The sequence below is a fragment of the Drosophila navojoa genome, chromosome 5 (assembly GCF_054131105.1).
Source record: "Drosophila navojoa isolate 15081-1374.11 chromosome 5, UAZ_NAV_1.0, whole genome shotgun sequence".
NCBI lineage: Eukaryota > Metazoa > Arthropoda > Insecta > Diptera > Drosophilidae > Drosophila > Drosophila navojoa.
Window position 1 is genome coordinate 2225592 of NC_142893.1, and position 21231 is coordinate 2246822.

The window sequence follows — 21231 nt, forward strand, 5'->3', positions numbered from 1 at the left end:
GGTGAGCCGACAGGCACAACGAACAGAAGAGAGCGAGAGGAAAACTGAATGAATGAATGCATTTGAAGAGTTTGCCGCTGCTCGCTTTGTGGAATGCCTTCACTGCTCATGAATAGTAATGAGAATTGATTTGCTAAATGCCTAAATTAATACTAAATGAGCATTCAATAGTGCATTGATAATGAGTGAAAACGTTTGGGAAGAAGACTCGAAAGGAAATCTAATGGAAATCGCTAATTGATGGAATAGATGGATGAATAGATTTCCCCTCTGACTGCTCGTCTTAAACGGCAAAAACGGGATAAGGCTTAAATATACATAGTCCTGAATAAGTTAAAAGATATTCAACCTAATCTATGGTGAATGAAAGTTCTTTGAAATCTAGATAATAGTATAGCAACTGTTATAGAAGCTAATTCATAGTTGAGTACCGACTTCATTGTTTTAAATATTAAATGATATGAATCCCTGCTTGTCTTCAATCTGATATCTGTATATAAATCTTCATCTGTATTTCTAATATACCCCATTTAACTATATGAACAGTGTATTTCAATTTAAACTTTGGCAACTTGTGAGTTCTGCGAATGTTGAGCCAAAACTTAATCAGTTGTTGTCTTTGATCTTTGACCGTGTGACGCATCTCAATATCGAGCTGTCAGCCAGCAGATCCTTTAAATCTGTCGACAGCATCCGCTGCAACAAAAAAGCCAATTTTGGCACTGCCTTTTCCCTATTTGCCATTAACTGCGGCAGGCGTCGATGCTTTGAAGTTGAGCAAATGAAGTTGTTTATGAAGAAAACTACCTCCCGCAGCCCCACTCTCACTCTGTCCCTCTCTCACTCGAGAGATAGATAAATACATATATGCATAGCATAATTTGCTGAACTTCTAAATTTGGCGCAAATTCGCAGCAGAGATCATTAGTGGCTGCACAGGATGCAATTGGATGAAAGAAAAGGAGGAAAGAAAGAAAGACCAGCAAAATATAGAACTATTTTGATGGCTCGAATGCACATTAAAAGTTCGCTTTCCTTTTGCTGTTGTTGCTATTGTTGTTGTTGTTATTGTTGTTGTGCAAAATTTGGTGTGACAAATTGTTTTCGGCTGGCGCATTTCGACTTTTGACCCACTTGGAACTTGGCGACTTCCTGGGCGACCGAAGCGATTCCTGCGACGCAGTTATCTCAGTTTGCCTTGCACCTCACTTAGCTGAGCTGCGTCAGCAAACGAAGCTGAGACGGCAGAAGCAGAAGCGGAGGCAGGGCAGAGGCAGAGGCAGCAACAGCAGCAGCAGCTGCTGTAGTCATCAATGGCAGGGCGTGCACTGAGAGAAACTGGATTTAGTGAGCTGAGCGGCTTAAGGAAGTAAACTAACTTGAAATGAGGTAGACGACTTCATGATGAGTATTAACAGCCGAGCCAATCTAGTAGACTCTATGCCTCTGCATACCCACACATTGACTTTAGAATCTAGGTTCTGTTATTATTGTAAATTATATATTAATATTTGTTGCATTTTTAAGGATCTATAAGTATTTACCATTAAAAAGTCGATCTAGATATTTATTTTATTGATCATATATGGAAGAAAAACTTATAAATTATACATATATACTGTATCAGTATACTCAGATAAGACATAGTTGACCTCTTCAATACTTTTATGCATATCTCTTCGATTACAGACTACATAAAAAATTGTTCACAACAATTCTAATATATATTAAATATTATATTATTCTAGTCCAGTTGTTACACAAGTCCTACATTCATGTATGCGAAAATTGCTTAAAGTTAAAGATAAGTTTCTATGGAGCACCTCCATTTATAGCACACTCAAACAAATTCAGGTAGATTTTTTGGTATTTTATTTGTATTTTTTGACAATTTCTGCTCTTTATTTTGATTGAAAACTTCCATAATTTCCATAAAAACTCTTAAGAACTCTATTCCCCACTTGTTTTCCCATAAGAATTTGCAGTTCAGTTCAGCAAATTGTTGACCTTCACCTCGTTGAACCCGCACAATGTGTGTGCCCACATTTGCGCTCAGTGTAGCTGGCGTGTGGCTGGAGACTGTAAGACGATGGCGACCGCCATCATCGCTTGGCATCTTGGCAAAGCGCGTCGCCTTCGAGTCTGACCCAGTTTCTGGCTTTTGGCAGACAAATTGTCTGCGCCCCACGGATGGTTTATGATGCTTTTGAACTTTGGTGTTTAAAGCGCGCGAAGGAAAAATACAACAACTATCGCTAATCGCTAAAGCAACGTCATCATCGTCGTGCATGTAAGGTGGAAAGTGCCATGTGATAAACTGGAAAAATTCAATTATCTTTGATTTTGGGCGTAAAGTGGAGCCAGCCAAAAGAGCTAAAGGTTTTGTTGTTGTTTGTCTGCAAATTAGTTTTCCAGCTATTTGGTCACATTTGACACACATCAATGACTTTTATTGCACTCTTTACGAGGGAAAGGGGCGTATTCACCCTCTGTCACTCTGTCTCTCCCTCCCTGTCTCGCTCTCCCTCTTTCTTTCCTTATCGTCCTCTGTGTGAGGTCAACTCTCACTTGGCCCATTGACGTCTTATTATAAGCCACACACACACACACATGCAAAACTAGTCAGGCTCAATGTAATTATGACAGCAAGAGGCACTCATATTCGACATCATTTGTCCAGCGGCTCACAGCGGGCGAGTTGAAGTGGTTAACCACACAATGTTGCCCCTGTCAACAGGCCGTGGAGTCGAAAAGCTGCAACTGCAACTGCAACTGCAACGGCAATGGCAACGGTAACAGCCACAGCAACTAATCCCAACTGAAAAAAAAAAAAAATAAAGAAAAAATTGAAGAGAAGAAATGAAAAACCACAGAAACGAAGCAAAATAGCAGCCACACATAAAACTGTCAAAAAATTGCCAAGTGTTGGTGCGTATACAAAGCACAGTGCGTGCTAAAAGTCAATGAACTGCAAGACAAATGAAAGGTTTTAAAGATATCAAAAAGAAAATACTAAAAAATACTGAATAAATGAATTTATAATCTGTTAATAAAACCCAAATACTAAAGTGCATATTTCAAAAATGCCAAATGATAGATCTACATAAGAAATATTATACTCAGCTGTCCACCTATAGACACACAAAAAATTACTGCCAGACATTTCCTTAACGTCGTTCTAAAATAAAATTACCTGAGCATATTTAATACTCTCCTTATTCGTAAATTTACATACACATATTGCCAAATTGTATGCATGAATATATTTTTCCACTCTTCAATACAATAAATTTTGAGTATCGATTTGAATATCATATATACAAAGTAATTTATTTGCACAACTCTTAAGATCTCTTAAAGTTTCCTTTATTTATGCAAAAATCCAATTTATTTGAAGCATGCTCAAATTTCAAGTAGCACATGTGCGTGTGTGTGTGTGTGTGTGTGGCACACAGACTTGCAGTACGCACTGTAGTATATATTTTGTACGTTTCTGCATTTGCTGCTGCTGTTCCTGCCAGACTTTTGCGGCTGCCACATGTCCACAGAGCAATGCTGCAACAAGCCAGTTGCACAAATCAAGTCAACAATAGAGGAATTGCACATGTGTGTGTGCGTATGTGTGTGTGTGAGTAGCTGCCCAAAAGCAGATATGACAGATATGTGCAAATATATAAATGTATGTATATCTGACTATGCATATGCATAATTCTATGTATGCGTGTGCCATTGACTTTGCAACTTTGTGGAGCAATGTGAGTGATGAGAGAGTAGGCGAGACGGGACGAGTCGAGCATTGAAGGTGCAGACAGTTCTGTCAGTCGGCAAACAAAGGAGTTTGTCATCATACATATTTGCACTTCAGCATAAGTTGGGAGACTGTTTGGGCTGTTTGTTGTTGCTGTCGCAGTTGCTGTTGCCACTTGTATTGGCGACGCATAGCAACGCCACCGGAAGTGCAACTCAAACAGCAAAGTCCGGCATGCATTGGCAGCTCTTGGCTGCTGGAGCACCCACAAAGACGAACAAACTTTTTTTCATTTGCTGCTGCTGCTGCTGCTGCCACTCAAAGGCAACTCCATGGCAGGATCTTCGGCTCCTTCTCCAGCTGCAACGGCTGCTGCTGCTGCCACTGCTGCTGCTATCAGTGTTGCTGCGGCAACACTTTGACAGTGTTTGCATTCGGCAATCATATTTTCTTTTGTCTACAAAGTTTTTCGCTTTTATGGCAACAGCAAACCCTTATCGCATTAAGCGTCTCCACAGCCAGCAAAAAAAATATATATGTATATATTCATAATTAGCTGAGAAGCATTCACTTAGTTTTGACAGCAGAAATTGCCAGAAAATCCTCCACAGAAACAGACAAGCAGCTCACACAAATTTAACTTAAGCTAACAAATATATTAAATTATTTTAAAGAGAAGTTAATGCTAAGTCTATTTTTCCCCTGATGTATGATTAAGTATGAATATTCTACCATTAATATGGAAGACCCTAAATGCTTAACACAACTTTCTACTCAATTCAGACTTTTCAAATGCATATACATTTCGTTATCTTATATACTCATTGAGAGCTTCTGAAGAGAGCCAATGCATGTTTATTTTCTCAAATTTTTACGAGCACAACTAATTTACCCACTTGATAGCTTAATCCAGCATAATCCTCTTTTATACAAGCTTAAGTATTTTGAGCACTATCCTCAGCGAAAAACGCAAAAAAAGGCATTAGAGCTTAACGTAAGCTAATTAAATTACTTGCATGTCACGTTTATGTATTTTAAAGCATGGGAATTCAAATGTTAAAGTAGTAAAAGTTAAGAAACAACAAGAGTTTAAGTTAATTAAATTAAAGCTTAAGTGAATTCAAATTCCTATTCTAAAATATTAATTATTTATTATTTAATACTTTCAACTCTCCGAAAAGCATTCAGGTTTGACGAAAGTCATGCAATTAAATTTAAATACCTAATTTGGTATTTTTTAGCACTTCATGTCAAGCAGGCACTGAATAGCCTTTAAAACGTAATTTTGACGATCAATATGGCGTTAAATAACGAAGGCCATTATTTTCAAGTGTTGGTTAAGCCTTAAAGCTGCAGCTGTTTCGTTAGCTTTTGCCGACCAATATTGCATCTCACGCTCATTTATTCGCTTTTATTGCGTTATACACGTATTTATTCATTTATTTTTTGTGTGGTACGTGTGCGCCGGCTGATTGCCGGAATAGATAAAACGGCGCAGACGCTATAATTATGGCTGGCTAGCACTTTTTATTTCATTTTCACTCAATGAAGCGCAATAATTGCTGCGATTAATGCAAATTCTTCTAACGCTTCAAAGGCATAAAATTTGACTGCACAAAAGGCGGCACATGACCGTAGCACACGCCCATGTCTGCACGCCCCCCACATAGTTGGGCGAGACAAACTGTTGTCAACCCTATAGCACGACTCTAGCCTAAGTCATCATGCCCTTCCTTGTTACCCCCTTGGCGTCAGTTAATGCTGGCAATGTGTATGCAAATGAGTTTCCAATGACTTGGTCCGAAAACAAAACAAGCGAGGATGATGTCTCTGCTGCACTTGAACTTGGCTACGTACTCGGTCTCCAACCGGGAGGGGCGCTAACCCAGTCGTTCGTTGGCCATTAGCTGTGTGTGTGTGTGAGTGTGTGTCTCGGTTGCATGTGTCAAGAAGAAAGCGTTGCCTGTATTATAGCAAAGTTTGCACTTTTACTGCCAATCGTTGCAAGTGTGTGTGTGTGTGTGCTGTATGGTTGCGTGTGTGTGGCATGTCCCTTGTGGCTTGTCCAACTTTAAACGCTCAACGCAATAAGATAAGCGCAGCAGAGCACAACACAGCAATTTCTGTTTAATGCATACCCACTATTTCCCTCTCTCTTATCAGACTCTTAAAAAGCACTTCGCGTTGACACTAAAAGCCTCAACAGTCGATACACCTTTCAAGTCGTTATTGGACTTCAGTCACAGTTTAACAAACTTTTTTGCATACATTTTTACATACACATTTTGTATGTAGGCCTTCTATTTCGCACTTATTTAATGTTCACTTTTTTTACGCAAACGCAAAAGTATTTGCCGCGCAAAGTTTTGAATTTCAGCGGCAGTGCTAAAAGCTTCATTTAATATTAAATAGTCTGGCAACATATAAATATACTCTAGCCAATTTACTTGCCGCGCAAATTTCAAAATTCGTCGTTAGTCTGGCAGCACTTAAATACAGCGTTACCACTTAGTACTTGTTGCTTTGTATCGAGTTGGCAGCACGTCTATTTACGTAAATAAGAAGCAAACAAAACGCTTATAAAACAATTTTAAGGTTCTGCCAAAAGCGCCGTTAAAACCAGCTGCAAATGTCCAAGCACACATTAATAGGTATGTGTAAAATATGCAAAGGCGGAGCCTTAGTTAATAAGTGACCTCGCCGACAGGTGGCGGCACTGGATTCATCGGCAGTCATCTCTCCAAGCATCTGGCAAAGAATGGCTATGAAGTAACTGTAATTTCGCGGATGCCAGGTCCGAAGCGCATCACCTGGCACGAGCTGGAAAAACAGGGCATACCAAGTAGCGTTAGCTCAGTGGTAAATGCCACTGGTCAGAATGTGCTGGACCCATCCAGACGCTGGACGCCGGGCTTTCAGCAAAATGTCTGGAATTCGCGTGTCAACTCGTCGAAAACGCTGAGTCAGGCGATTCAAGCAGCCCCGCAGGTGAAATCCTTCGTGAACTTATGTGGCGTTAGCCTCTATCCGCCATCGGAGACCAAGACGTATACGGAGGACGATCAGGGCGTGAATTACGACTACATGTCGAGCCTGTGCCTGGCCTGGGAAGAAGCAGCGCGTTCCGGTGACTCGAAGGATAAGTGTGTAGGTGTACACACACATCTAGAGTTACAATGTATCAATATCGATTTTCCAACACTGACACTTTAGAGCATTGTGCGCACTGGCGTTGTCGTTGGACGCAACGACGGCATGATTAAATCCATTTGGCTGCCCTTCAAACTGGGTCTCGGTGGTCCCATGGGCGCCGGCAATCAGATAATGCCCTGGATACATATGCACGATCTGTGCGGCCTCATCCAGCATCTGATTGAGAAGTGTGAGTCGGGCGTCTTCAATGGCGTCGCACCGGAGATTGTTAGCAACAAGGGCTTCTCACAGGTGAACCATTTCGATTTGATGTGTTGACTCGCCAAATTGACCAATTCTTCCTTCCCTGCTTTAGGCATTTGCCAGCGCTCTGAATCGCCCTTGCCTGTTCGCTGTGCCCGAGTTCGTGGTGCACGCCATCTTTGGCAAGGAGCGTGCGGCGCTGCTCCTGAGTGGCACCAAGATTCAGCCCAAGCGCACGCTCGCCTCTGGCTATCAATTCAAGTATCCGGATGTGAAGTCCGCCGTAGCCGAAGTCGTTGGCAAATAGAGAGCCGAAACAGTTGCGAATTTGTTATGAATGCTTGAGATTGGCGTTGTTAAACTATTTATTATTTAAAGCGATCTTCATTTGTATTATATCAATTAAACTAGAGCATATACGAGGTATACACATTGTCTATATATATGTACATAGAGGCATATTTGCTAATCATGTCTAGATACTAGATGTGAATTGTGAAATTGGAGTCTATAATTCGCATAATTATGGAAATTAATTTGTTTACGAATTACTCATGGGCAATGATTATTATTAAATATTTAATGTACCCATTGAAAATTGAAGTTGAGTCTAGGGTATATTAGTTCTGTAAGAGAAGAAGGCATTTCATGTATGGTAGGAAAGATCAGTAGAAGAATTTGATAAATAAGTCAATGCATCACTCAAGTCAGATACTTCCAATAAGAGCACATTTATTTGCATAGATTTCTTATCTAAATGCTAGAGAGTTCGAAGGGAATTAGGAGCTAATGACCAAAAGAGTTGTCAGAATTTTTATACTTACATATATATGTAGTTTGGTTTACGTAAATGTTTAAGATAAATCGTTGAGTTGACAGCTGATGACTCCACACTTTTATTCCCTGTTTATAGAGGTGTAGAGATGCCTGCTGTTAGCTCAATGATAATCTTGAACGTGTCCATAAACAAGAACAACAAAATTATATAGATTCGGGAATCGATCTTTTGTTATAGTGATTATTTAAGTACACAAAACGCTAAACCGCCCACACTGAAATCCAAAAAATCTAACTAGAGTTAATACGAAAACAAGAAAAAAGTACCGAAATCAACCGATGTCGATTGAATTAATTAGGCAATCGAAATAATTGCATAGCAAAAAAGTTAATGCCGAATAAAAGGAAAACAAAAATCATTCAGTTGCGCTTCACAATCGGCATGGAACGCCTATAAAACCCTCATGTCATGTCAGGTCTAGCTCATTCGTAGCTGGACCATTGGAAGTGCTAAATAATGTTATCTAAATCTCAGCAATTAGTGCTCATCGTTGGGCTCACCTGTTGGGTAACTGAAACACGAACCTCGAAAAGTTGAATGAATAATTTTTAATGAATCAAATGTGAAACAGAGCGTGGCCCAAGCGGATGTCGACTGCAGCAAGAAGCCGAAGTTCGTGAATCCCAATACCTGTTGTCCTCTGCCGGAAATCGCCACACCCGAGCTAAATGAGAAGTGCAAGGAATACTTGCAGACTCCAGCGATGCAAATGGAGTCGAGCGCCGAGGGAAAACGTGGACATCGTCACCATTCGTTCCTTCCTCCAGTAAGCGAAGAGTTCTGCAGACATTTCCAATTTATGCCTAACTATACAGCTCTCCCTCTCTACCTCTCTCTCTCTTAGTGCTACATCTCTTGCATGTTCAATGAGACGGGCATCTATAAGGACAACGAGGTGGACATCGACGCGCTCAATGATTACTTGAAGAACATCTACAAGGACAACGCTGAGCTGGAGAGCATTGCCACTGAAGCTGCCGGTAAATGCAATGCCAAAATGGACGAGTTCAAGGATAAGAAGAGCAATCGACCACGCCCATCACCACCACCTGGCGCCATGAAGTGCCCCCACAAGCCCGTCTTCCTGGTTGGCTGCATTATGCGCAAGATCCTGTTCAATTGTCCCGCCTCCGTTTGGACTGATACCCAGGAATGCAACGACGCTCGTGACTACTTCAAGTCCTGCAAGCATCACAAGGGCGATCGATTTGGTGGGGATAACTAACTGGAGAGACACTAAGCGGCACACACAGGAAAGGAAAACCCAATAGTTAGTAACAGCACTTACCCGATGAGCAGAAGAAATTATGCAAATAATATACAAAATATCCAAATATAATTGATGTAAAAAGAGTCCTATATAACCTCGCTGCGACCCGAATAAAATGTGAAGAAATTCATAGAGGCAGCAATTGTTATCGAAACTAGAATATATACCCTGTAAAAATAAGTTAGTGAAACAGGCAGAAGAATAGTTGAAGCAATGTAGTTGCATTGCTCATAAGATCTACTTTACCTCATGTAGTGTCTAATAAGGCTCAACCATAGAGTCACGGACTTCGACTTTTTGCTGCAGTGGAATTCCACATTGGGCACGCTCGGTTTCACAATTACAATGAATATTTAATTTATTATTACTAAACTGATGTTCCATTTAGAGATTTCACTATAACAAACACACTCCAATAATTGCAGAGATTTCAATCAAAATCTGTTTGCGCCTCCGCTGGCGCTCCGCTGGGTATATATAGGTAAATCTATTTTTGGGATTTCGGCTATGCTCTACATTGTTTTAGTTTCTATATTTCAGAGAATTTCAATTTACATTTACTATAATGTTTGCTTCAACTTTAGATTTGGCTTTAAAACTCTAGAAAAAAAGCTAAAACATTTTATCTCTAAAAAGCCTTTCGCTTTCTTTCTCACTTTGTTTCTCTGTAATTCCATTTGAAGCAAATGCATTTGGATCTGCCTGTAATTGGGTTTAGTCCTTGCCCATTATCCTTTGCGGTGCTTATCAGCGCTTTGCACGCCTGAGCGCGCAATGAAATAGAAAATTCGATTTTCCGCTACTTATCAAACACTCAACCAGGCAGTCAGCCCGTTTGCGCTTCCTCTGGTCTCATTCGGCCTCTGTTGCTGAAGCGAACAGGACGTGTCGATGGCGAGCATTGAGAGCGAGTTGACGCAGTTTGTGGCGCAGTGCCGGAAGCAGGAATTCAGCGAGTCGGAAATGCGCAGCATATGCCAGCCAATCCTCTGGCATTGGCGACTGCTGAAACTGAAAAAGTGGGTGCAGTGGCTCCTGTTGCCCGCAGTGCTAGTCTATCTGCTGTGGAGCTGCTGCGACAGCTGCGCCTGGACATTGAGCGCCCTGGGCCGCTTGCTGCTGATCGAGCTGCTGCCCTATTGGGACTGGACGCCCTACTACAATGCCAAGTGCCTGATCGAACGGGAGACGGAGCGGAACAGTGACTGGCAGCCGAAGGCACTCGGCAGACACGAAACTCTCTGGGAGAACTGTGCACTGTGCGAGCAGCTGGGTATGAGCGCTCTATGTGGGCACAGCTATTTATAGCTGACATCTTAAATCCATTTCAGAGAGCATACCCGTCGTCTCTAATGCCAGCTACTCCCTGCTGGAAGCGGAGTACCTGGAGCGCGGTCTGCCAGTTATCGTGGGCGACTGCCAGCTCGAGCTGAGCTTGGACAAGCTGCTGCAGCGATTGCTGGACAGGGCACCCGACCTGCTCGCCAGCGAGCCCTGCGACGTGTCCAGCAATCTGATGCTGCGACAACTCTTCAATTTGGATGCAGCGCTGCAGAAGATCCCCACCAGCCCCGCCTGGCATCTGCACTTCCGCAACTGTGAGTCGAGAGCGGTGAAGGCTTCGCGTCTCTATGCGGACAAGCCCTACTACTACCCCGTGCATCTGGAGCCCTACTACTCCAGCTGGCTGCTGCTGGCGCATCGGCAGCAGCGCCCCCAAACGGAGATCTATGTGCGTGGCCTGATCTTCATACAGCAGCTGAATGGCCACTTCGACTGGCAGCTGCGCCCCAAGCAGCCCTGCCAGGAGTACAATTGCCCCAATCTGAGTCTGCGCTTGGCTGCGGGCGAGTGCCTGGTCTACTCCACGGATCTGTGGCGTCTCAGCTACGGAGTGCAGCAGCAGCCGAATGGGAGTGACACCTCCATTGCCACGCTGTTCGAGGTGAATTGGCAGCTGTAGGAGAATATATGGAACGTAAAAAATCATAGAGGAATATCAATAAATAATCAGAGTTTGCTTCTCTAGTGAGTTATTAGAAGTCAAATAAGATGTGGTTCCATAATGTAAAGATGTAAGAAGTCCATAAATATAAATCACTCCTAGATAGCCAAAAGTTTCCCCTTTCATCCCATTCATTTCTAAAAATATACAAAATAATCCCACATTGTTATTTGCAGAAAATAAATATACCATCCCATTCCAATAAATGAGAAAACAAATCTGTCGAATTGTCCAAATTGTATTTACACAGAGATAAGGATTACACATCAACATCAAGTAGACAGGATATGCATTGGAACTTAGTTTAATACTGCTTTGTAGTGCTTCAGCCTTAGTGACTCGACTCGACTCCACTCGACTCTCCCTCTAGGCCCGGCGGCACTTGGCCTCGACGAGCTTCTGCAGCGTGGCCGTCAGACTGTTGATGGCATCGATTTTCATGCGCTCGATGCGCTCCTGCTGGACCAGGGACATCTTCTGGATTTGCAGCTGTTCGCGCTGCAAGCTACGCTGCAGCTCCATCTTCTCACGCTCCACGTCCAGCTTGCGCTCGAAGTAGTCCTTCCACCAGATGTCGTCCTGCTGAGCGGGCGGCGGCGGCAACTGTTCGTAGAGCTTGCCCGTTGGAGCCATTGCCATCTCCTGGCTATCCGTCTGGTCCGGAATGCTGGTGCTGCCCGTTTGATCGGCATCGTACTCGAGCTTGGGCTGACGCACCTCCGACAAGCTGTTGCTGTCCTCGTCGAACTCGTCATTCGATTTGCTATCGAGCTGCAGCTGCACCTGCGGCTGCAACAGCACCTGATCCACCGGCGTTATATACGGCTGTCCATCCTGAGGCGTTGCTGGCTTCGACTGCTGTTGTTGTTGTTGCTGCTGCTGTTGCTGTTGTTGTTGCTGTTGCTGCTGTTGTGCCTGCACTTGTTGCTGCTGCTGCTGCTGTTGCTGCTGCGGCGTCATTTGGACTGGCTGCAGCTGCACGTCGAAGTCGGCCTTCTTGCCCTGCAAGTACTTGAACATCTCCTCGAAGAACTCCCAGTGCACGTAGCCCGAGACGTACTTCTTGTTCAGATTCTTGTTGTAGGTGATGAGGATGTTGTGCCACTTCTTTTGCACCTTGGCCGCGCTGTAGCGGAAGCCCAGTCGCTGCAGCTGCCGGGTGCAGTGCAGCCACAGCGCTGTCCGCTTCTGCCTGCCCTCCGTGAAGCTGCCCTCCATGGGTCCGCGGATGTGTATCAGGGCACGCGTGGCTTCCGTTGTCCAGGCGCGCTCGTATGGACCGCGTCCTATGCTATTCGTGCTGCCCGACAGCTCCGTCTCCTCCAGCAGGCAATCGTCGTCCAGGTCGTCCAGCTCATCATCGCTAATGGGATAGGCTAAGGAAAAAGGAAAACAAACAATGCTTTAGCACCTGTTGCTGATGATGACGGCTGCCATGAGCTGCGCAGTCTCTCTCGCTCTCAGCTTGCGTCGCTCGCTCTCTCTCTCTCTCTCAGCTTGCCACCCACCACCCATCACCCATCAGCAGCAGCAGCCACAGCCGCAGCCGCAGCCACCCACATCCTAGTCAAACGCCCGAAGCTGCAAGGATGCTAGCGCTGCTGCTGCTGACGTACAAGCATAGCCAAAGCTGAAGGATACACATTTTCACAGTCCTCACTCAAAATCAAAATCACAACTAGCACACACACATGTACAGATTTATATTTATTTAGTGTTTTAGTACTTACGTTCAGTCTCCTCAGCGCTGCCATTATTGTTCGCTGCACCATTTGATACGATTTGCGCCATTGGTCGATGATATTCCTAATTAGTATTAATATTATTATTTTAGATAGCGGCTAGTCTATATATTTTATAGTACTACTGCTGCTTTAATTAAAATTGATTTTGTGACAGCCTACTCGACTCTCGTCTCGTCTCGACTCAGCTCTACTCAGCTACTCAGCCTAGACCTGGCTGCTCTCAATAGTTTTCTGTTACTAACCGAAGGACATTTTGTGGGCTGCAGGCGGCTGTCAGGCGCTTAAGCTTCCACTCTCTCTCTCTGTCGCACGCTTGAACTCGCTCTCTGTCTCGCTCTCGCATAAAGCTCTTTGGCTGCTGCCGCTCTCTGAACTCAGATCTGTGCGGGCTGCTGTGCGGCTAGGTCATAGTATATGAAGTATCTAGAACGAGTGCTGATTGACTGTAGGTATGTATGCAGAAATATAGATATGTTTATATCACATTTAGCAGCTGCGCACTATTTCATTAATCTAATAATATAATAACTTAAACGCACCTCAATCAGTGTCTAGACTAAAACTTAATATTATTAAAATTATAATATACATTAATTTAGACATTTCAAAATTAATAATTTAAAATTAAAATAGATTTATTTTTTATTTTCAAATATATTTCAGGGCTTACATCAAGAAAAATATAAAAATATGTACAATACATATGTATATAAAGTTATATTCAAAACTTGATGCACAAAAACATATATTTTGTCTTTTTAAACTCTAATTTAAAACATTTTAATTTATATTGCGATAAAAAAAATGGGGAAAATTCAATTAAATAGTCCTTTATTAAAAAATTTAAATTTTGAACAAATGTCCCTAAAATTTGACAATTCAAGGAAATTTTCTTGAGTCAGTTGGATCGGGTGGCTCATCGGTGTTAGGTTCTTCAAAGTCTGGTATAATTCTATTGGATAAATATACGAATATATATATATAGGTTTATAGGCATATATATCTGAAAAGCTGCTTACTTTGGATATTTAGCCAGCAGATATTTTACAATAAAAGCAACACATTTTTGTACGCATCTAAACATAGCTAAGATTCAAAATTCAAATCTCTGGCAGCACCGCAAGGGGAACAGCAGAGTTTCATGTCATTTAGCGCTGCCAGCTGCGACCGAATGCTGGGTGTTACGCGTTGCCAGCCGCTTCAACGTTTGCCGGTTGATTAATTTCGCCAAGTTGGCATCGCTCGACGCAACAAAATTGCGCGTGCTAAAATATTTGTTGTCGAATTGTTACATTTGCCTGTGAATAGAGTTAATCAAAAATTAAATATAAAAACTGATCAAAAATGCCTGCCATCGAAAAGTATGTTATGTAAGTTCTTGACTAGCAAAGCAAAGTAGACGAGCTTTATTAAATTATGATAAATTTCAGATACGATTGGAAGCGCCTCTGGCAAATGGTGTCCGGCATCCACTATGAAACACCTAAAAGCACAGTTCGCGATGAGCTATTAAATGTCTGCTCAGAGCTGCAGGCGGGCGTCCTGCAGTTCAAGCCCAAAAGCGCCTCCAATGTACAGCTCTGCACGCTGCTCAAAGAAAAGAAACAGGAGAAGCTGTTGCCCTTCACAGAACGTCTGCAGGAGCTACTCAACCTGGAGTCTGCCCAATGCTGGGAGATACTATGCTACTATCTGACCAAAGAATATCGCGGCTCTGCCAGTCTGCTCACACAGCTCATCTCCACAGAGACGAACATGACCAAGCTGTTGGACGACATTCGTCACTATTATTCCCTGGAGCGCATGATTGTGCTGAAGATTGTGAAGAACCTGCTTGTCTTTTACCGCGTACCCAATCATCCATACCATGCAGAGTATAAGGAAGTTGTGGATAAGATCACACTGGAACGCTTGCTCGAGTCCTACCTCAACCAGCTGGATAGCTTGATCAATGAGCTGCCGCCACGCAAGCTGCTGGCAGGCGAGACCTTCCATTGCACGGATAGACTGATCAACTGGTCGGAGCGCAACGCACGCGAGACCAACGAAGTGCTGCACATTCTGCTGCTGATCAGCGAGCACAAAAGTTTTAGTTTTAGCCAAATCAAGCGACTATTTTCGACCATTAAGCAGCATTCCTTCGGTCGCCTACAGAGCTACCTCAACGAGTCAAATCCCTATCACAAAGAACTGGTCAAAACTCTAACCTACTCGGAGCTGATGCTGCTGCTCAAGTGCCTGGACACTAGGAACGAAGATGTAATCGAACAACTTATTGAGAAGCTCCATGTAGAGATTTCTAGCATGCATCATCGGCCAGAGCACGGCCCATTGCTGCTCGCCTGGATGCTGTTGCGCCTGCGCGGCACAAACGATGCCGATGATGCTTCCAGTCTGTTGCGCTGCCGCCAGCTGGGCAAGAGAGCTGTCGAGCTCAAGTGCTTCGAGCTGCTGCACAGCATTGTGAGTCACGCAATGTTCTCCGATGACAGCCTGCTCTCCCGCATCGTGAGGAGAACCATCTACAACCAACTGTGCTTCATGTGCGACCTGTTCGATGGCGACGGCAGTTGCGCCCGCTATGATGGCATCTTTGCGCTGCTGTGTGAGCTGCTCTCCTTTCCCCAGCTGGCCAAGGATTTCTGCAAAAGTAAAGATTTGTTTGGGGTGTGCCCTTAAATTATGACTAAAAGATTTCTTCTCTTTTCCTAGTGGATGGCGTCCGCTCCTTGTTTAATACCCTGCTCGAGAACTTTCCTCTGCAGTTCATAGACTTGGCAAACGTGGCCTATGCTTTAACTAAGGGCGGTCAAGGCTACTATGTAAGCTAGTAGATGATCCTACCTATTTGCGTTAACTCTACATGAATACCCTCTTCACACACAGATCAAAGCTCAGTTGGAGTCGCTGCCCATGGTGGCGCTGCTGTATGACGAGCAGGCGCACAAGCTCAGGGAGCTGGAACCGAATGAGTATGAGCTCACTAGCCCTGTGCAGGCCTTTCCCAGCATCGACTTCACAGTGCCCATTGGCACCACCTGCACCGCTGTGCAGCATGCCAACGGCTTCTACATGCACTTTCGCTGCCAGGTGAACTTCTTCAATGCGCTGCATCACGAGATTAATTGCCTGCTGCGCGAGAAGGCGCAGCTGCACGGTGACTTCGAATCGAATGAGCGTGTTCTACGTGTCGAGGCGGGTCTCAGGTTTCTGGAGATTACGCTGCAGCGCATCAAATCCATAGCAGCCATCAGCTCTGAGATGGTGCATCCCACAGAGATGTGCATCGATTTGCTGAGCAAATTCAGGAGCGTGCAGTGCCCGCCTGCGCGCCTCTTATCCATTTGCCTAAATGTGTGCACTGCGCTGCTGCCGCTCGTGGATGAGGAGATCTTCATGCGTGTCAGCCATTTGGACATACTGCCCAAAACGGGCAGTCAATCGCTGCAGGACTACAAGCTCTGTGCGAGCGCAGTTTACTTCGAGTCGCGCTTCCTGGGCGCTGTCATCGACAATGTGGAGAAGAAGGAGGAGCGCTACGATTTCCTCTTGGCCTATCTGCACTTCCTGCGCACCTATACGAGGCTCAAGCGCCAGCGCTATCTGCAAGTGGAAATACCAGGGTTGGTCTTTCTGCTGCGCGACGTGTTTCCCCACTTGCACACCTGGCACTTCAGGTCGCAGCTGGAGAAGAACAGGATATACTTTGAAGTGCTCAGCTTCATATGCGATCTCTTTGATATCATGGGCAGCAGCAACGAAGTAAAGTGCGAGCAGCGACAGCTGCTGCTCAATGTGTGCGTCTACTCGCTGCTTAATCTGGACAATGGACTAATACTTTTGAAGTATACCATCTCATAGACATCAATGTATTATGAACTTTCTAATAACCCTTGTCTAACCCTCTCTAGATTTGTGGGCGTTGGCAACGCCTTTGTCCAATACACCATGGAACTGGAGTCGAACTGGATGCAGCAGCAACCGCATGGACTCATGATGCTCGTGCGTCTCTCTATGCGCATATTGATGCAGGTGCTCTGCCTGAAAAGTCATGTCTATGGCACGGGCACGTTGTCACCCTTGGAGGCGCTCATCTATACACAGCCCAAGCAACGGGATACGTTGCGCATCATACCCACTGTGTGCAGCTATATGAGCAACATATTTGATCGCTGGCTGCCCATCGTGTCCTGTCGACTGTTGAAGCGCATTGCGCTGGAGTTTAATATGTCGCTGTTGGCCTGCCTGGACATGGAGGCAGATCAGATCCGACTCACGTTCATGCAGAAGATGCCCGACCAGCTGGAGAGCGATTCGATTAAGATAGCCATACTGGAGCTCGTGGATGCCTGTATAGCCAAGCAGCCAGGTGTCACAGAGGCCTTCTTCAAGGTCAACTATGCGAATGATAAACGTTCGTTCTTTGGCAAGGAGTGCACGCCCAGCATTGGAGACAGCATTGTCACCTACATGAAGGAGTTTCTCGATGCTTTAGAAGAGGTGCCGCTGACCATACAGCAGACGCTGCCCTGCAAGGTCATGAACATCTTCCATTCGCTGTGGAAACACAATCTTAAGATGCTCGTGGATGAGCTGCTCAAGCAGCCGCATTTCTGGAAGAAGCTCTGCAGTCCGCTCTTGACCAAGCCAACCAGCCAGCCCCAAATGAGGGTCTACACGCAGCTGATAAACATTGTCTCCATCGAGATCTACAGCACGGGCAGCCAAAAACAGTCCGACCTACGCGAAGTGATGCAGAAGTTCTTCGAGCTCGACTGTTTCCAGCATTGGCTCGACTATATCTTCAATTTGCCCAAGGTTCCGGCTAAGCAGAGCTGCAACGAGGAGCTGCCCGACTGGATATGCTGTTTGCAATCGTTTAAGGACTTGATTGTCATATTGCTGAAGAAGCAGCCCACGTTCATCACCATACCCGATGCCCAGTTCAAGTTGCTGGCCAAGAAGTGCCTGACAACGCTCGTGGACCGTGCCAACTACTTGGAGGACATGCGTCCCTTCATCATGCTGGCCGAGCTGTACATATTCATACTGCTGCAGTTCAAGCAGGCCTTCACCAGCAACTGCGAGGAGGAGAAGGAGCTGATGGAGCAGCTGGAGCAACTAATTCTACGCATCTGCGCCTGCTACGAGGACTTGCATGTGCGCGCCAAGGAAGCGTGCCTGGCCATAATAACCAAGTGTGCGCACCTCTATGCGAATCTCATGATAAAAGATTCTAGTATATCGCTGCGCTTTCTTAACTCTGTGGTCAGCATCATTTGCAAAGAGCTGTACGATATGGAAAAATCGGTAAATATCGATCCGCAGGCGCCACTGAAAACGCCGCCACCGGAAGCCAAAGATGGCACCGTAACCACAAATTCGCTCCTCTTGTGCCTTAATCTCCTGAAGACAGTTGCGACCATCTTTGATATGGATGGACCCGGTAACTGGGATCTGCCATTCGTGTCGGTGCGTCTCTTCCAGCGTCTCCTACACTGCGTCTCGCACACGCTGCCTGTCCATAACAAGCGGACGCTTAGCATCCAGCTGCTGGACGTACTGATCGTGTTCGCCAAGAGCAACTGCTCCACTGAGTTTCTGCACTGCGACGTGGGCGAGCATCTGTGGCTCAAGCTGCTGCCGCCACGCGATCTGCTGCATGCGAAGCTCCCATTGAAGAAGACCACAAAGGGCAACGTCTGGACTATGGAGCAGTGGTGGCCCATCTACTCGCGTGGCATAGAGCTGGTCAACATCATCTACGACAAGCACAAGAAGTGCTTCCTGCAGGAAGTAATTCAATTCGTGGGCATACATGAGGTCTATCTGGTGGACTCGCTGCTGCTGGGCAAGCAGTCCCTGGAGCCCGCGGCCATGAAGCTAATCAAGGCGGCCATCTCGCTAGTGGCCAGCTTAACGAAGGATCACAAGGAATGGGCGCAGGAGAACTGCTCATCCATGCTCAACATTATGGTAAGTTGAAGCATAATACATGAACATGTTTTGCTCTTATAAATTTTATTTAATTTGTAGAATGCTGTCCAGGGCCTCATGTGCCACGCCATGTCCATGTTTCATCAGCAGCGCAACCTGAAGTGCTTGCTCGCCGGCAGCCGCTCGCAATTGGAGATGTTGCGCAGCTTGGAATCGATTACCGTCGATGATAAGATGATCAATGCTTGCAATGAGTAAGTTCTGTGACTAAGGACTTAGCTCAGCCCAAGCAACAAATAACTAACTCTTATTCCGCAGCCTGACTGACATCATTATATTCTGTGTTAAGGCCATGCAAAAGTTTAGTCCCGATCTGTTGGACATCCTTTGCTGCAGCTACTATGAGCCGCACAAGTGGCAGCCTTTGCTGGACGTTAAATTTGGAGCACCTAAGCTAAATGAGAGCAGCTTAACTCTCACCTTTGGGATGGTGCTCAACATGGTGACGATCTACGTGAAGGCACTGACTATGGTAAGCGGGAGGATATAATTTTTTTTAGTATTTATTATAAATGTTTCTCTTTTCACAGCAAAACCACGGCTTCCACGAAGTGCCGCTCAATGCGCTGCCTAATGTGGAGCTTGGCGAAGTGACTGGACGCTTGGCCTCGGGTGAGACGTCTCAAGGCCAGCGCAGCTTTTCGCACTCAGTGTCCACTGCCGGCTGTCCGTCGAGCGAATTGCTCTCCAATTTGGATGGCCAGCTCTGTTTGGTGGCGCTGGAGCATCTGCTCATGCTGGTAGCCTCGCAGAGCATCTATGTGATACGCTCGCCGGAACTGGAGCCGCGCTGGAAGCAAGTGGTGCGACGCGACATCAGCAGCGACCTGCTCAGCTTCCATGAGTTTGTGCGTCGCAAGGTGATCGTGGACTATCGGGATGCACGCTGTCAGTGGGTGCGGCGCAAGCACGGATTGATGAAGTTTAGGCCACAGAACGTGGCCAGAAGCCCGGCGATTGCCGCTGGCAGTCAGCGCGGCAACGAGGTGGCACGCCGCAGCACCACCGCCAACGAGCTGCGCGTGAATGTGGTGCGGCGTCTGCATTTGCAGCAGCATCCCCAACCACTGCAGCCGCAGTCTGGAAGCTTGGAGATGACTCGCATGCTGAGCCCCATTGCAACGTCTCATTCTGGGGGTCGTCACCAGATGGCAGCCTCTACGCCGCAGGACTCAAAAGATGATGGTGAAATGACATATGAGAGCAGGAAACGCTTGTATGCGGCAGAGTCAATGGCCCTTGAGGTGCAGTACTTGCCTCCGCCTACAGAGCCCATGTATTGCGAATTGTCCCAGGTGCAGCTTGTCGAAGAGGATTATCTCCAACTGATGTCGGCGCTGTTTAGCGTTATACCACAAACCGAATAGGACTCTAGCTTAAGCGGAAATAGGAATAAAATTTAGCTTAAGCTTGTATCCTCATGTGAAATTATTAGGAAGTTTGTAATTAAATAAAGAATACAAAATTTAATTCAGATGGCTTTCTTATTGGGTGCTAACATTTTCTGCTGGGTGTATTTGTTTCTTCATTGCATACTTCTGCGATGGTCATACAAATGAAAATTGATTTATTTCATAGCATACTTTTGGGGGGGGGGGGGGGGGGGGGGGGGGGGGGGGGGGGGGTGCCGAATATTCAACGCAAACTTGTAATGAAAATATCCATTGCATACTTTTGTGATTATCCCTGCAAATTTACAATTATACTGCATACCCTACGGGGCAGATCTTTAAAGTTAGCTGCTCATTGTCAAAAGCAAATTTTGGATGAAATTCTGCTGATATACCAGGCGAACAGAAATGACCAGCAGGGTGAAATATTTTGTTTACAATATGATTTTAGTTTAAAATGGGCGCGCTGCCAACTAACAGCTAGTGAGCATCATTCTGTTATTTAACATAAAGTCAACAGAATCATGTTAGTTAACATAAAGTTAACAGTTTTCTGTTAATTAACATAAACTTAAAAGAATATGTTAATTAACATAAAGTTAAAAGAATATGTTAATTAACATAAAGTTAAAAGAATCTGTTTATTAACATAAAATTAAAAGACTTCTGTTAGTTAACATAAAGTTAACATAATTATGTTTGTTAACATAAATTTAACAGAATTCTGTTAATTAACATATCGTTAACAGAATCTTGTTAGTTAACAGTTGAGTGGCGGCAAACCGATATTATTATCGAATTTTTGAGCGCTTAAATTTAAAATGATCAAATATTCAAGCAG

The 21231-nt window shown here is 44.8% G+C and overlaps 5 protein-coding genes across 5 annotated transcripts; 4 read left to right on the forward strand and 1 right to left on the reverse strand.

Moving 5' to 3' along the window:
* Positions 1 to 6240: 6240 nt before the first annotated feature.
* Positions 6241 to 7570, forward strand: LOC108655189 (epimerase family protein SDR39U1). Its single transcript, XM_018106920.3, has 4 exons — positions 6241 to 6399; positions 6456 to 6895; positions 6962 to 7192; positions 7257 to 7570. The coding sequence occupies exons 1-4, from the start codon at positions 6378 to 6380 to the stop codon at positions 7449 to 7451; spliced, it is 888 nt and encodes a 295-aa protein (XP_017962409.1). The 5' UTR covers positions 6241 to 6377; the 3' UTR covers positions 7452 to 7570.
* Positions 7571 to 8331: 761 nt separating this feature from the next.
* Positions 8332 to 9384, forward strand: Obp49a (Odorant-binding protein 49a). The gene is made up of 3 exons (XM_018106969.3): positions 8332 to 8489; positions 8554 to 8748; positions 8827 to 9384. The coding sequence occupies exons 1-3, from the start codon at positions 8439 to 8441 to the stop codon at positions 9205 to 9207; spliced, it is 627 nt and encodes a 208-aa protein (XP_017962458.1). The 5' UTR covers positions 8332 to 8438; the 3' UTR covers positions 9208 to 9384.
* Positions 9385 to 9901: 517 nt separating this feature from the next.
* On the forward strand, positions 9902 to 11369 carry LOC108653124 (uncharacterized). Its single transcript, XM_018103440.3, has 2 exons — positions 9902 to 10525; positions 10584 to 11369. Exons 1-2 carry the CDS (start codon positions 10144 to 10146, stop codon positions 11213 to 11215), a joined length of 1014 nt encoding a protein of 337 aa, XP_017958929.1. The 5' UTR covers positions 9902 to 10143; the 3' UTR covers positions 11216 to 11369.
* A 106-nt stretch (positions 11370 to 11475) lies between these two features.
* LOC108655277 (uncharacterized) lies at positions 11476 to 13382 on the reverse strand. Its single transcript, XM_018107030.2, has 2 exons — positions 12988 to 13382; positions 11476 to 12633 (listed from the first exon to the last, which is right to left on the reverse strand). The coding sequence occupies exons 1-2, from the start codon at positions 13046 to 13048 to the stop codon at positions 11624 to 11626; spliced, it is 1071 nt and encodes a 356-aa protein (XP_017962519.1). The 5' UTR covers positions 13049 to 13382; the 3' UTR covers positions 11476 to 11623.
* Positions 13383 to 14232: 850 nt separating this feature from the next.
* Nup188 (nuclear pore complex protein Nup188) lies at positions 14233 to 20469 on the forward strand. Its single transcript, XM_018105132.3, has 8 exons — positions 14233 to 14372; positions 14433 to 15652; positions 15715 to 15824; positions 15889 to 16847; positions 16914 to 18978; positions 19039 to 19193; positions 19258 to 19471; positions 19530 to 20469. Exons 1-8 carry the CDS (start codon positions 14347 to 14349, stop codon positions 20364 to 20366), a joined length of 5586 nt encoding a protein of 1861 aa, XP_017960621.1. The 5' UTR covers positions 14233 to 14346; the 3' UTR covers positions 20367 to 20469.
* The last annotated feature ends 762 nt before the right edge of the window (positions 20470 to 21231 follow it).

Coding starts and splice junctions, on each gene's coding strand:
- LOC108653124 (XM_018103440.3), top strand. CDS start 10,144: ATGGCGAGCATTGAGAGCGAGTTGACGCAGTTTGTGGCGCAGTGCCGG. Junction 10,526..10,583: donor TGCACTGTGCGAGCAGCTGG/GTATGAGCGCTC, acceptor AATCCATTTCAG/AGAGCATACCCGTCGTCTCT.
- LOC108655189 (XM_018106920.3), top strand. CDS start 6,378: ATGTCCAAGCACACATTAATAG. Junction 6,400..6,455: donor GTCCAAGCACACATTAATAG/GTATGTGTAAAA, acceptor CCTCGCCGACAG/GTGGCGGCACTGGATTCATC. Junction 7,193..7,256: donor GCAACAAGGGCTTCTCACAG/GTGAACCATTTC, acceptor TCCCTGCTTTAG/GCATTTGCCAGCGCTCTGAA.
- Obp49a (XM_018106969.3), top strand. CDS start 8,439: ATGTTATCTAAATCTCAGCAATTAGTGCTCATCGTTGGGCTCACCTGT. Junction 8,490..8,553: donor TCGTTGGGCTCACCTGTTGG/GTAACTGAAACA, acceptor AATGTGAAACAG/AGCGTGGCCCAAGCGGATGT. Junction 8,749..8,826: donor ACCATTCGTTCCTTCCTCCA/GTAAGCGAAGAG, acceptor TCTCTCTCTTAG/TGCTACATCTCTTGCATGTT.
- LOC108655277 (XM_018107030.2), bottom strand. CDS start 13,048: ATGGCGCAAATCGTATCAAATGGTGCAGCGAACAATAATGGCAGCGCT. Junction 12,634..12,987: donor CAGCGCTGAGGAGACTGAAC/GTAAGTACTAAA, acceptor CTTTTTCCTTAG/CCTATCCCATTAGCGATGAT.
- Nup188 (XM_018105132.3), top strand. CDS start 14,347: ATGCCTGCCATCGAAAAGTATGTTAT. Junction 14,373..14,432: donor GCCATCGAAAAGTATGTTAT/GTAAGTTCTTGA, acceptor GATAAATTTCAG/ATACGATTGGAAGCGCCTCT. Junction 18,979..19,038: donor CATCCATGCTCAACATTATG/GTAAGTTGAAGC, acceptor TTTAATTTGTAG/AATGCTGTCCAGGGCCTCAT.